Genomic DNA, 15,445 nt, shown 5'->3' on the forward strand with positions numbered 1-15,445 from the left:
TTAAAATCGTTCAAAATTATAATGGGAAATCTTGTTTCTTTAAGTAAGTTACATAGTAACAAACTTCAGCAATAATGCATTTAAAGCAGAAAGTCAGCACTGAGCAAAACTGCATAGTTTAACCCAATGGAAGAATTCCCACATGGTAGAATAGTATTTTCATGTTTTTGTTGTAATGCTTCTATATTTTACTAGGTAGTTTTAAACAGAAACTGAATAGACAGATGGCAAGGAGAGGACAATATCCGAACAATTCTAAATGTACATATACTAAAAGTGAAACAGCTGAAAAATACAACTAGCCATTTAATTGTATTTAACTTTATAGTTATCTAAGGAATTTCCAGTAGGAACCCAGTTCCTTCTGACATTCCTAGCTCTTGACACTTGACCAGGAAATCCAGCCTGGGCTGTCATGGGAGAGACCAGAGCTCTCCGAAGCCCCTGCAGGACAGCAGGTGGAGCGGGGAGGCTTGAAGGGGCTGGAGGGTGGATGCCCTGAGAAGCAGAGGTGATAGAGCTGCTACTGCCAGGAGAAGCGAAAGAGTATCTGAAAAGATGTGCCACAGAGACCAGGCGGGTGAGTGCAGTTGCACATGAATGAGGTGGGAGAAGAGGAAGGGCCCTGCAGCAGAAGAAATGTTAAAAGTACTCAGTTCACTGAGCTGAAAGAGTGGATGTGAACGTACCTTCCCATTATAAACAACTTTTAAACTCATGTCGGCATCAACAGTCTGCTCCCCACTCACCTCAGGGCCTTAGGCATATGCTTGGCTGTAAGTCTGTGCTTGGTTCAGTTAAGCGTACAGTGAAGTTAAATGTATTACCAAAGGCTTCCTCAACTGCGGATTAAGATTCCACTGAACTGGGGAGGACAAAAGACAGCACCAGATTTATTGCACGTTACCTGTTTTACGGTAGTGTTAACGCAGCAACAGCTGAGTGGATTTTCAGGGCTGTTCCCGGGCTGGGAATGCCTGGGCTCTGCGTGGAGGCAGGGAGGGCAAGTGCGAAACGCTGAGGGCCAGGAAGGCTGGTAGGAGCAAAGGTGGTGGAAAGGGACAGATTCACTGCCAGACAGGCAGGCTGTCTCTTTCTTGGCCTCATGGCCTGAGTGATGCTGTGACAGTCATTGTTATGGCGCAGCTTAGCCATAGCAGACATAGACTTCATGCCTGGATTTGTGAGGTGCCAGAAGGCCAAAGCTTGTACTGGGATTGTGGTACCTGAACACAGCTGCTGGGGCAGGTTCTTCTTCCCTTCTGCCAGCCTAGACCAAGGCTTTAATATCTGTGGACAACGTTGTAGTCAACAGTTGAGGCATTAGACACTGAGACAACTTTCGGCAGCTGGGGAGGCTCCTCTAGCTACGGGCAGGCTGACTGCACCTGCGGCAGCCACGGCCGTCTAAAGGCCAGCTCTGGCTAAAGAGAAACGCTGCCATACCCTGCCCCCATCCCCTTCTCTCATCCATCATACTGTGTCATCTCCTGAGTCTGTAAGTGACTGGTTCCTCTAGGAGCAGTTCAAAATTAAAGACAACCTGACGAAGGTCAGAGGACCTGTGCCACTTCCCAATTATGCTTTTTAGCAATGGCAAAAGCATTTAAATCCAGCATAAACAATAACAACAAAAACAAAAAAAGATTGTGGAAGAGAGCAGGCTAATATCTACTTACAAAAAAGATTGAGCACATCTTTTTACTTCATGTGCTAATGGGGTGAGAAACAGAAAGTGTTTGTTAGCTGACTTTATGCAAGAAACATAAAGTGTTTGTGCTGTGAATCAGGAGGAGTGTGATGTAACGGAGGTTCAGTAAAGGGTAATGAGTGATTTGGTTTGAAAGGTTAAGGGTGCTGTGCCTTATGTGCTGCGCAGTGCCAGGCAGGCAGAGCGCACCGCTCCCAGCACGGTTCTGCGCCAGAGCCAGGGGAAGACTCCAGTCCAGCTCGCAGACAAATCTGCACCAGGTTTGAAAAATCACTCGGACCTGCTGAAGTAAAACCTTAACAAGCACCACTGCCTTTTGAATCAAAGTCTGTATGTTTGCAGGGAACGGGCTGATGAGGGGCACAGGCAGAGATGGCTGGTAGGGGACTGGGTGCCTTCATTATTACCTTCATTTCAGAGATGAGAAAGCAGTGAGGATCAGCACCAGCCTTTGGACAACAGGCAACTCAGTGGAGAATGTCCTATCAAGATGAATATGGCTCATTCAAGAATTAACTCTCTACTCATCTTCTACCTCAGTTTTTTGCTGCTCATCCATTTAAAAAGTAAGCTTTGCGCTTTTTCTTATTGTTCTGACATGTCCCCTGGGTAGATGGCTAGACGTGCACCTCTAGCAGGAAGCTTGTGTTGTCAGAAGGCTTTACAAATTTGATGGAGATGCCAAAAAGATTTGGTCCATGAAACTAAGTTGTATGTACTCGTCGCATGATAGCTTTCCTGGTCTTCATGCTTCAACTTTTTATTTAAATGAGGAATTAAAGCATTTTTAATACCTTGCTTCACATACTGAAAGTGCCATAATAAAATATTATGTTAAAACTGTTAAAGTCTGCATTTTGATAGCATTCATTCAGTAAATTTAAACCTATGTGATTAAAATCTAGGCTACTTTATCCATTGCTAAAGCTGTTCATGTTATATATTTCAGTAGCACTCATTGCTTTATCATATAAGCTTTTGTAATTACAACCTCTAAAGAAATCAGTTATTAAACAACTGCGATATATTTGGTGTTCTAAATATCTCCATTATGAGGGAGTGTAAAAGTCCAACTATTTTTATAGAGACAATATTCTCAGCAAACTTCCACATAAACAGAAGTATGCAAAATATTGGAAGTCACAATGGGTTTCCTTGATAATTGTGTCAGATGGTTGAGAGTAAATACAAGCCAAGGAGGCTAAATGGCCTCAGCTGGTGAGGCTGATATGTGTGTATGAAAAGCAGTAGCTCTTGAACATGTTTAAAAGAAGGACAGGCAGGATGTGTGTCTGTCTGAGGAGGTTGTTTGATTTGTGTCTGTTGAATGTGAATCACAGTAAGACAAAGCTCTGAGCAGCTGCCATTAAACAAGAAGATTTGGCATTAGCATACAGTGTTGTGTAATCTGGGTCACCTTCTGTTGCTGCATCACTCAAATTGTTACTTGGACAGTTTACAGCCCAACATAAATTAAAGACTGAAAAGCAAACAGATGCAGTTGGATCAACCAGTACTGAAAAAAAACCCCATACTTCAAGAAGATATAGGAAAAAATACAGAATATCACAGAAACATTGTTTTATCCTAGTAGTTTTCTTCCCTGGGGATGTACTGATGTGAATCAGGGGAGCCAAAGTGTTTTTTCTAAATTAACTTACCACAGGACATAACCTGAAAAAAGAGAGGCTGAATCTTCCACTTTCAAAAAGCATTTTTTAAAGTCTGTATACTGTAGGGTGAACGAGAAAGTCTCTGAGCAAGAGTCTGCTATCTAATTAAAAGAAAGTAACAGGAATGGGTTTAGTTAAGAAAAATTCATTTATATGTGAGGCAGGCAAATTAGAACAAAATTTAAAATCTTTGGGAAAGAGAATAAAAAGTGAAGTGCTTATAAAATTAAAAAGGACACATTAAAAACATGACAAAGAAAGCATTCCTAGAATGTAAACAAGGAAAAAAGCCCCCCAAGAATCAGTTAAAAAACAAGAAGGTAAGCAGAAGTTTGGCTTTGACCTTGAGTGAGCTTTGCTCACTGCAGGATACCAAAGGAAGGAAAAGTAGTTGTATGTCATTTTGTGCCTCTGCCTTAGCACAGTTGGCTGGGATGATGTTTCAGAGGTGGCCTGACTTTTCCCTGGGTTATAGTCATATGACTAGTCTCAAGGAAGAGGCTTTTCAGTCTTGGAGGACTCTCTTTTCAGGTAGATTTGTGGCTGTTGCAAATTGCTGTGATAGAAATTGATATACCAGGATGGAGCAGCTACAACGGGAGCCATAATTACAGATTCAGACTCAGGACCGTATCTGTGTCTATCGATGCTGCATGTTTAATGATCTTGATAGATATTTTCTCTCAAGAAAGTTTGTACACCATTTGAAACTGCTAAAAATTTCTGTTAATAAAAACATAACTGTGAACAGATACCACAGAAATAGAAGCAGAAGACAGACGGAAATTACTTCCTTACTTAAAAATTAAAGCTGAGAAAGACCAAGATAGAAAACCTGAGAATGAAACAGAACAGAGACGACTGCTGATATTTATAAAATTTACATCAGACATTATAATTTTAAAATCGATTTACTGGACTTGTCGTCCCCCAAATAATTCTAATCTTAGGTCCTGATTGACACCTTCTTTATAATTATTTATTCTAAATAATTTGGGAAATAAATAGTATTTAGAAGCCAAGACTTTCTAAAAACATATCTGCATATAATTTTTTCAGCTTGTCCACTTTCCTGACGCGCAGAGAGGTTTGCATGCATTGAGAAGTGTCCCATACAGACAGTAGGTCTTTTAGTAACAGTTCCAATGAAATTAAAGCATTTTTCAGGAATGTTGCCACATGAACACAAAATATTCGAATATAGCATAAAATGAATAGCTGAACTAAAAACAAATACAAAGTTGTTCAACATTATTAAAATAATTGTGTGCCCTCTTATTTGTAAAATAGCGTGTCATGGGTACTTTGGAATATATTATGAGATACTATCCTTTAATTCCTGTACGACACTCAGTTGTTAGACTTTTAATAAAAGTCTTCTGCCTGCACATAAATCTTCCATAAAGCTGAAGACTAAGGTATTAAAGAATGTAGTCCTGTCCCTTGTGGTTCCTTTTGAATCTCCTGGATAATTAAAAGTGGTATTTTACCTTTATTGTCACCAGTAACAACACTTAACACCAAACTGTACAGAGTGATGGGCATTTCAACCTGTAAATCACAGCCTTCCTACAAACGATATATGATTATTATGTTTTATTTCAATTGTATAAAATGCTTTTGGAAAGACCATTTGTAATTAATTTAGTCTACTGGAGCCCCAGCTGATATGTGATGCTGGCAGGTGCAGCACCTGTACAAATATGAGTATGTGCACTCAGAATTACATGTACTTGATAAATAAAAGAACAGGTATAAGTTTCATCCCGCAAAGTTACATTTCCAAAAAGATTGTGGGCTTAGTCCTGTCTTGGAACAGAAAAAGGAGCCTGTTGGAGAGCCCTTGATGACTTCTGCTTTGTACACTGGCCTGCCTTGGGGCAAAGGCATCAGTCAGGTTACTCTGATGTTGCTGTCTGTCCCTGGGGGGAGGGGTGCTGCTGGGGCAGGTGTGGCTGTCTGCTGGCAGGCCCTCTTCATCCTCATATACATTCTGTCTTTGACATCACCACAACTACGCTACAGCACAGCAAGCCTGTGGAAAGGTGTGGGCAAATGGTTAGAATCTAGCCCCAAATTCCTGTGTTACACGTCTCCTGGGGCTCTGCAAAACACATATTCCCCAGGCTGTTCCCTTCCCATACTGGCTTACCGATGGAGCTATGAATCAATTAAAAGAAAACTGTGCCTCCTTTTCTTAATTATCTTGTGCCTCTTTCTCTGTTGGAACTGTCTGGTTTGTTTACACTGGTAGATTTTAGTCTAGTGGGGCAAAATTAAATCAGATAAAATACACTAATTATCTTTCCATTGCCAGCCATTACTTTCTATACCAAAGAGTTTCTCCAACCCATAGGTGATCAAGTATTATATATGGTAGTGTATATATCTTTTTTTATAATTTCTAGGTTGCGCACTCCTTTTTTTTTTTTTTTTTTTTTTTTTTTACAATCCCCAAAACACAAAGATATCAGACTACACAGAACCAGTTATTTTTGCCTAGGGAGTCTCTATGAACAGGGGGAGTTTGAGGATTTCTCTAAAATTGCAATCAAGCGAGTATGTGAAGTAGCACCTCCACTCCCTTAATGAGAAGATAGTGGTACAGAGCTGCAAATTCATTTATGTCTTGTGCCCATGGTTCTGAGTATTGTATGCAAGCCCTCGATACAGGTTGGTTTTATGTAGTGTATTGTGAACATAATTTGTTGCCACAAAATATACCAAATGAACTAATGTAAGATTAATCTGGGGGGGCATCTAGAGACAGTCAGCTCTGTATGGGGAGGGACCATGGATCATTACCTACAGCAGCTGACAGGAGGCATGTTCCAAATCCAGGACAACGTTGGTAACTAATTGCTGCCATATTACTGTCTAACAGAAATTGTTATCAGTATATCAGTATATAACTCCAGGCAGAGAGTTAAGAAGAGCAGCACTGGAAATTATGATAAATACAGGTTTATTTAGGCATTGATCTTGGAACTGATTCTGTCTAGGGTCACGTACAAGTTCAGAATATTTTATCTTAATCCAACAACTCTTTTTTTATTTTTTTAACAAGCTTTACAATGGATTATCTATCACTAATGCAAAATTATCTTTTCCTTTTGTCAAAAAATCATTAAAAATAAATCTTAATTTCAAAACTATTTTCCTCCATTTTAATGACTTCATGATCCTTCAGCAGAGCTGAATAAAAGTACTATTTACTTCATAATAGTTCGCCCAAATGTTCATAAATTAAGAATAAAAATTAATCTAGGATTGCTGTTAATGTGATCAAAATATCTGAGCTTTACTTGCGTCCTTTTTCTGCCCCTCTGAGATGTTAGCACTATGCAATTTTTCCCCATGGACAAGAACATTTAATTTCCTGCAACTATTCCCATTACTCACACAACTTCTAATTACTGCTTAATTACTGTGTTACTGTGTTAGGAATAAAGGTCTACTTACAAAGAGATCTGTGGTTTTGCTCATAGTTAGTGCTCATCCCTCACGGACTCTCAGATGAGGCAAGTAGCTTTCCAGCAAAGCATTGTTAGGATGTGCATCTGCTGAGCTCAGAGCAGATTTGGTACCTCAGCAGAGCCTCATTAGCCTGTCAGAGCGGCGGTCAGCAACGGCTGAGCACCGGCACCAGGAACCCTGCAGCTTTCCCTCCATCCTAGCTGTCTCACAGTGCATCTATATTATATCAAAAATGAAATACCTTTTAGATGTTTGCCTTCGTCTTAAGTGAGTTTAAAGCAACAGCTTCTTGACCCAATTATAAAGGTGTTGGGTTTGGGTTTTTTTCCTTTTCATTTATATATTTTATTATGGATATCATTTCCATCTCTGGAATCAAACAAAATCCTAGGAACAGAAAGTAGTAATACAATAATTTTTAAACAAGAAGGTAACTTCTGCAAGGTGGATCCATTTGCATAAAAGTGACATTAAGAGCATCCCAACACCACCTGTATTTGAGCCTTTCAATGCAAGTTCTTACAAGGCATCCTTAAGGTGCTACACCTACCATTGCAATAGCTGAGCAAGACTGCCCAGTCAGAGGACCTCTCTGCTGCGTACTTCGTAAAATGGGAACCGTTGACACCAGGTACCTCTGGAGGTTAAACACTTCCCCATGTCCTCTGTTAGTCATCCAGAAATTACAATGCAAGAAAATTTAGCCCTCAAATGACACTGATTTTGGCAATATAGGATAAAACACAATGATGTATTCACAGTCGAGAAACAGAAAGGGAATTCTGTAGCAAGGATCAATCTCTATAAGCGGGTGTTGTTTGTGACTAATGACCTATTATGAAAGAGTCTGATGGGAAAGAAAGGAGGTTGAACAGGAGGGTGTTTTATCACTCATGCTCAGCCAGCAGCAGAGACCTCACAGGCATCTTGAAACACTGATATATTGTGCAGCGTCGGTGGTAACGTACTGGAGAAACCGATGCTGGAATGTTAAAGCGTGTCATACAAGCAGAGGACATAAACCTGATGTTTTAGTATATACATAAACCTTTCAAAGGTATCTCCACCCAAAGTTTATATCTCTATCTATGCACAGGCTTTTTTCCCCTGCGCTGCTTTTGATGAACCCGGGACACTGCGAGAGCCCTATCCCTGTGCAGCAGTCTGCACCTTTTCCTCTCTGCAGGAGGAAACTCAGGAAAAAAATAACACTGTTTAAAGAATGCTCAAATCTTGATGGCCAAACTGAGTACTTCCCTATTGAAAAGTTATATGGAAAGGCAAATATTTTGCTGTTATGTGTTGACAGGAAAATAACACATAAGATGCAGGGGAGTAATCAATCTGCTATTCAGCATGGGCTATATCCAGTTCTGAGTGCTGCTGTGAGTGAGAGGCTGGCAACTGGGAAAATGCTGGAAAGGGACAGCAAAAATAGGCAGATATTTAGAAAGATATGCCCTGTGAGAAAGGGTCATGGGAAGAGAAGCCTGAGGGAGGACGTGATTACAGCTTTACCTCCACAAAAGAGAACGGTAATCAAGGAAGATGATGAGATCACTTGCTCCCCGTGACCTTTGGAAGGGCAGGCTCTGCAGAATAATAGATTCCACATGCATCAGGGAAGACTTGAGTGAACTTTCCCAACTGAAGGATAATTACATCTCTATATCAGAACTTTTTAATGAGCAGGTTAGATAAATATCTGCCAGAAATCGACTAGACTGCTGTTTTGTAGCTGGCGTTAGACAGATGAAGGGCAGGCAGCACCACCCTGGGGGTGATCAGTGAGGATCTGCGGTGATGGGCTCCCAAAGGAGCACAGGTCCCTCCCTGGCCCGAGGGCTGCGCTGGCACCGAGGCTCCAGGGCAGCTCAGCAGAGCTCTGGGCTGGGCCAGCAGCTGGGTTCCCGTCCCTCCTGCACCACCAGTGGGGGTTATCTGCTGTTCAAAACAAAGGCAGCCCTGAACCCAGCCTCCTTGGTTGCATTAACAAAATTGTTGCTTTAATGTCAGTTTGAAAATAGTTTACTCCCATTCTTTGAGACATCAAGTACCTACTCTTCCTTTTTTGGTGTCCTATGCTTTAAATAAGCACTTTGGCTATTGAAGGCACTCATTATGATGGGGATAGATAGTACCTCCATGCTAGAGATCAAGCAGTTTGATTGCCAGATTTTGGAGTCAAGTCACTTATATTTTACTTGCAATTTGAGTATACTTGATATATTGACAGTACAATTCAAGAAAATATTAACGAATGGATTATTAATAGTATAAATTTTATGGTAAAAAAAACTGAAAAGGAATGGAAAACATGGATTACTTGCTGAACCTAAATTTTACAGCTAGCTTCTCCCTCCATATAAAAAGGAACGTACTACACCAAAACAAATATCAGGAAATTTCTAGGAAACCCTTTTAAGTGGCATTTCTGGACATATTATAACAAATTAACATTGTTCTAGGAGCCTTCACTGTGATGCTTCATCTAAGACAAGTTTAACATTTTCTTTTTATGACAATAAAAATCACTTATTTATAAAACATTAATGTTTAAAAGAAAAAGTATATATTCTGCCAGCTAGCAAGCAATGAAGGGATATGCATTAGTCCATTTTCCTTAGCTCCTGATAGTCAGCATATTCCCTCTAATAAATAAGTTAGAAAAACAGCAATCTAAGCGCATTTGATCCTGCCTACAGGGGTTTGCAGCCAAAGACCTCTCAAGGATACTTCTACTCTTTGGGGTTTTATAATTCACACCTCAGCATTAAGAAAATAATGCCTCAGTCTCTAGGCAACCTTGATTATTCTCTTTGTGGTGGTCCAAAAAGGAAAAAAGGTCCTGATATTTACATTTTCTAAGGGAAGCCTTTAAACCTAATTGACTCATCTAGAGTCACAGAGAGTAAGCAGCAAGTAGATAAATGATACATATCATTTTCTAGATTGATATTACAGATTAATTTGTTGGTTTTAGAGACTGACATGTTTCATCAATTCTCACTGTACTTTTCTGTTTCCTCAGCCATTCGTATGAAAGCCCTCTCACACCAGCAAATAGCAAAAAAAAACCCCCACAAACCCAACCCAGATAAACCTTTCTCCAATGAGATTCTTATGTTTACTTTATATTGATTATATTTTATTCACCCATAAAATGAGCCAACAGGAAATTGCTTCCATCTTTTGACAAATACCCCAACTGACAATGCTTCTCTGCAGCAGCCTGACAGGCGGTGACACACACCACGCAGCTGCCACTGGAGCTCTAAAGGTCTCCTCCAGGCTGAGCACAACGCGTTCCTCTCCAGGCATCAACAAAGCAACGCTGCAGTTGCTGCTGCAGCTTCAGGGTTAGGGCAGCTTCTGCCAGCCTGAAATCTTATCAGCAGAGACAGAAATCAAAATATTTCTGGGGCTAAATATTTCTAGAAAAGGGGCATGGGCTGCTAACCCATTACATACAGTGTCCCCGCTCCAGCAACCAAGGATCAGGGCACTTGTCTGGTGCATCCTTCGGTGCTGGGAAGTGCTGTGCTTGAGTAATTGTGGCCTGGGTGGATGCTCAGGGTGAAAGGGGGGGTGGGGTGGGGGAAGAAATTCCTTGCTTCTTTTTACTGCTCTTGCTTGCTTGCCCAAGGCTGAGCATACTGGAATCCTGTTCTCTTAACCTTTCATTGAATAGAGACAGACAAAACATCTTTAATTGCATTAGTCAGGGAGTCCGCAGACAGGTTTCACTTGTTCAAAGTGCCCAACCCGAAGTACTCAGGCATCGACACAAGGGCCTGACGTGTCTCTTCGGTGACGGTTCCCGAGGTACCCCTATGTTCCTGCGTTGTGGGACTACCAAAGGCTGACTGTCCTCTAAAGCAGTTAAGACCAGAGCTGCTCTGACTCATGTTCAGACTGCCAGGCGAGCTGGAGGAGCAGCTGAAAGGCAGCTACTTGGTCACACTTCCCTTGACAGTTCCTGTTTTCCCTTGTTGGGAAACAGTTCCTGTTTCCCGTCTGCCATGGCTGGCCATCCATGAATGTGAACATAGTCAAATGTCCACATAGCTGAAAGAAAAGATCAGGCTCTGTTACCAGCAAAAGCCTGCTGTATAACACACCATCCTCGTAACAGCTGGTGAGAGAGCTCCTGAGAGGGTATCTGAACTAACACGTCGCCTTGCTGCTGCTTGGACATCAGCCACCTCCGGTGCAGAAGTGGTGTAGTTGTGCTAGCACTGTGCTGGCTCAAAGAGCGCAAAAAGGAGTTTTGCCTGCGCCCATCTGCCTATACCTTGTTATTTATACAGGCATCTTTCCAAGATCTCTTTCCTAAATGCCAGTTGGCAATGCTAAATATACCACAGCAATCTGCTGGTGATCCCATTTTGGTGGGTTGGAAGAGTAAACGGGAGTTGAGAATTACATACAGAGTTCTGAAAATGTTAATTATGGGCCACATGAGATGCAATTCAATTGCAATGGCCAAGATATGGCCACAGGGTGTGTAGCTCATCTTTGAGTCTGCTGACTCCAAGAGCTGCAAGAAGGGCAAAACCACTGCTGAGGTCTAACAGAGTGTAAAGAAGTCCTAACTGTACCTGGTCTTCTCCAGCAGCCCCTGACCTCCCCTTTGATAACCTCATGGATAACGTACAGAGACAGAAGGCTCCAACCTTGTAAATAAGCAAAGAGAGGCTGCATAACAGAAGCAATGACAGTGAGAGAAGAAGCCAGAGGATGACACTGTTATATCAGAGATTACATCAGAGCTATTGAATTGGATGGAAATGTGTAAGGCCCTTGTAGGCTCTACCTGTCCCTGTTCAATCTAACAAGCAGAAATGAAAACAATGTTGAAAGTAAAATTCCACTGGTTCCTACCTTAAACTGCAGGAAAATACAAATATGTTTGTAGGAACGATAATCCAAGCCTCTTTGATCACTATCTGTCTACGGATTTGGAGCAGGACATATCATGACAGCAGAGTACAAATAGGGGCCTCTGCAATGCAACTGGAAAAAGAAAATATTTGGCCAATATTTTGTAGCACCCACCAATTCAGACTTCCTAGCTAAACCCATCCCTTCTATCACATTAAACACAGCTGACATTTGTAATTCTTTATTCACTACTAATGGTACTGAACATTTGCAAGCCTCAGTCCTTGTAAAAACGCTCTCTGCTTGATATAACAAGAACTATCTGCTCTGTTTTCTCTAGAGTATGTCTTAAATGTCTAATTCAATTTAGTCTAACATCTACCTATTTTGGAGCTCGTTGAAAGGCACAAGAGTAGAGTGACTATAATCAGTTGCCATTTTCACATCCAAAAGGGTGTTTCCAAAGAACACTGGATTCCCTGAAGAACAAGTAGACAACTCAGAACTTCCACCACTGACCATGGTAGTGAAGTAACAAGACTGAGAGGTGTTTGGAACAAAACATTCATGGGATTAAACAGGAGAAGGGAGGATTGACACTGAACACCTTTGAAGAATCTGGATAAAAGTCTTCCCAGCGGACGGATCTAATGATCTGATAAGCAATGGAAAGAAGTAAGAAAGGAAGAGCATCCAGTTCTGTGCTCTCAGCAGAACAAAACCAGATCTACTTCTACCATAGCCTAAAAGCAGTGAACACTTCTTCACATTCTTACACATTTTGCATTTTGTTTAGGGAAGTGCCCACTAGTACACAGACTCATGTGAACAAATTTCTGTTCCCACAGATCTCTGTAAGCATTCTCACTGCCCAGTGACTGAGTAATAATGCTTACAGTGGGCCTGCTGTACCCCCAAGCCGTCATCTCCAAGCCGACAGCGGGTTTGCTGCAGTAAGATACAGATGTGCTGTAGGTACTTTCAATAGTCTACAAGTAGCGCTCCACAAAGTTGATTTCAGTTTTGTTTATTCTAGTTCAGCTTTGTAAATCCACTCATTTCAGTGAACATGCTGCTGTGCTATGTCCAGTCAGGACCAGCATGGCTTTGCTTTATGCAACCAGGAAGTCTGTGGTTGTAATTAAGAGTGGTTTCTTTTCAAGTAGGTTGAGAATTACACCTTTTGAGATACTTGGGATGCACCAGAAGTAGGACTATATTCTTTAATCTTAAAGAATTTGATTGGCTGGCAACAATGACCTCTGCCCATTATACCCTAGCTCTTAAATTAAACTTGAGGCAACTGCATTCTTCATTACTACTAAAAGCTAATGGAGACTTATTACACTTCACAGGGATTTTTATGTAATACAGAAGCAGCACTGAAAAAATGTGTTTGCATCCTGAGTTCTTCTTCAGGCTAGTGTAGAAACATGTTGTTGTAGAGGAAACCCACACGACTTGCCAGTGCTGTTTAATTCTGCCTCAGTTTCAGACATGCTGAGTCAACTTTTCTACAAACAGGCAAACCCTTTCCTTACTTTTATTAACATAAATGCAAACATCCAGAGAACTGAGAGACCAGTTTTCCTGTCTTTTTTTAAACCTGCACATCTCTTATGCCACAGCTCTGAATCAGCCTAAAGAATTCCAGGTCTTCATGGGTGACTGCTTCTTTTCGGCGCTCACTGATGAGCACCAACACTTGTAGTGACCACAGGCATGTGGTTACACATGCTTAGAGTAAACCTGGCTTCCCGAAAATGAGGTTTTTATGAAATAATTATGTAAAGCACTGAGAAGTAAACATATCATAAGTAATAGGTGCTGAGCTTTCTGCTCTGGTTGATACGGATTTGAGCAAGTGGGTTGGATTAGATTATTTCCAGAAGTACTTTCCAATCCTGTCTATTATATGAGCCATTTTTAGTTTAGCTGAGCCCATTACTACAGTGCTGGTAAAGCAGTCACTTTAGGGAGTACATTAGAAGTGCTGTCCAACCAGTTCTGGAACATTATTACCATTCAGTAATGAAAAGATCATTAGAGTTTGTGGGAAGCTGGTTAGTAACAGGAAAAATTGGGAGGTGGAAAGTATGAGGAAAAAGTCTGCAAAGTATACTTCAGACTCCATTTGAAAAAAAAATGGACAGAAAAATCAGTTACTAGCTTCATAAAAAAATTAAAAATCTAAAATCACCACTGTGCTACCACTGTGGTGCAGACTTGGTGACTTGATCCCTTCAGGACGCCCTGCAGAGCAGTAGGAACATGGACATGGTCCTGAATAAGACCCCATGCTCAGAAATGTATCTTGATATCAAGGATGAAAACAGTCTTAACACAGAGGAAAGTCCTATGTGCAGACCTGAGCTTGAATGTTGTAACGAATGTTCAGCTGCCACAGGAACATCTGCAAAACCTGTCACTTGCCTTAAAAAAAATTCTAGTGTTTTTAAGTCCTTGACCTCAAGGAGAGGTCTAGTGATTCAGCCTTTCATACTGCAGTCATGCCCTATTCCACCTATTACATGCCTCACTTCTGTTAATCTTCTCTAATTAGCTCTGCTTCTCAAGTGAAGTCTTGGAATCTAACGTTCTTCTGTGCTAATAGTGAGGGCTTTGCTTTCATGTTCAAGGTCAGTCCAGCATTTCATCTCGTAAAACTCGTTTGTCCTCCTAGCAGTTACCCTTGTACATTGAGTTTAAGTTTAGATATCAGTTTAGAGACGCAAATACTTTTATTGACTTTAAAGTTCTGTTAAAGGTGTGATTGTGCCCAGACCTGGCAGTTGTGCCAGTGTGGAGGAACAGGCTCCTTTTAGGTTCTCCCTCTTCCTTGAAAATGAGCAGAGAACTTTTTTTTCCATAAAAATACTTTCAGCTTTTCCATCGTGAGGTGTATTGCGTGTTTCACAAAACGTAAGCAGATCAAACTCACAGCCTGCAAGCCGGTATTTTACAGACGAGAATGCTGAGCTGGAGAAGGGCAAGGTGAGTATCTCGCTTGCAGTGAGAGAGCTGTGAATACAATCCAATTTATCTTCCTGTTCAAACCACTAAATTCAGATCTTGTGTTTCTTAATTCGTGTTATACACACAAATAAATAGATTTATTTATTGGGGGTAGGGGGCACAAATTTTTCCAGATTTTTGCTGAGTCTGAGAAATCCATAATATGGCAAGTATTATTTTTTAAAAGATAAAATCATTTAGCATTTATTCATTCTTACAACTAAGGTAGGCAGTCTTTGTATCTGTGATTTCCACTGCTAACTGTAAGGATTTACTTTGCATATCACTCCTTTTATTTGATAACTCTTAGCTAGCTCACTTTTGTGAAGGGATAAATAGAGTCTTTGGAGTCACTGACTCGCCATCCACTATATTTCCCTTTGTGAGGACGGGTGAGACCTGGCAATCACCAGAGGCACATGATGGCTGAGGTGTGAGCACTAATGGGAGGAGGCGTCTGAGCCACAGGCAAGAAGCACGCTCTTCTCTAGCTGATGCTTGACTGAGAATAGCAAACTATTTTCAGGTTAGAAAAACTTAACTGGGCAAGGAGGAAAAGTCAACACTCCACAATATATAACTGAGACTACAGTCAGTTTAAACAGCTTGCTTAGAGCACTGCTGCTGCACTTATGGATAAAATTTTCAGTTCATCTGAAAAAGTCACCCAAGTTTTATGATTTTT

General features: G+C 41.0%; 1 protein-coding gene across 2 annotated transcripts in view; it reads left to right on the plus strand.

Moving 5' to 3' along the window:
* Positions 1–1,963: 1,963 nt before the first annotated feature.
* Positions 1,964–15,445, plus strand: part of CRB1 (crumbs cell polarity complex component 1) — a 112,347-nt gene continuing 98,865 nt past the window's right edge. For both annotated transcript variants that reach the window (XM_056356479.1, XM_056356480.1), the window contains exon 1: positions 1,964–2,277. In XM_056356479.1, coding sequence (XP_056212454.1) covers positions 2,202–2,277 — 76 coding nt within the window. In that variant the 5' untranslated portion in view covers positions 1,964–2,201. The remainder of the gene's footprint in view (positions 2,278–15,445) is intronic.

The sequence above is a fragment of the Falco biarmicus genome, chromosome 11 (genome assembly GCF_023638135.1).
Source record: "Falco biarmicus isolate bFalBia1 chromosome 11, bFalBia1.pri, whole genome shotgun sequence".
NCBI lineage: Eukaryota > Metazoa > Chordata > Aves > Falconiformes > Falconidae > Falco > Falco biarmicus.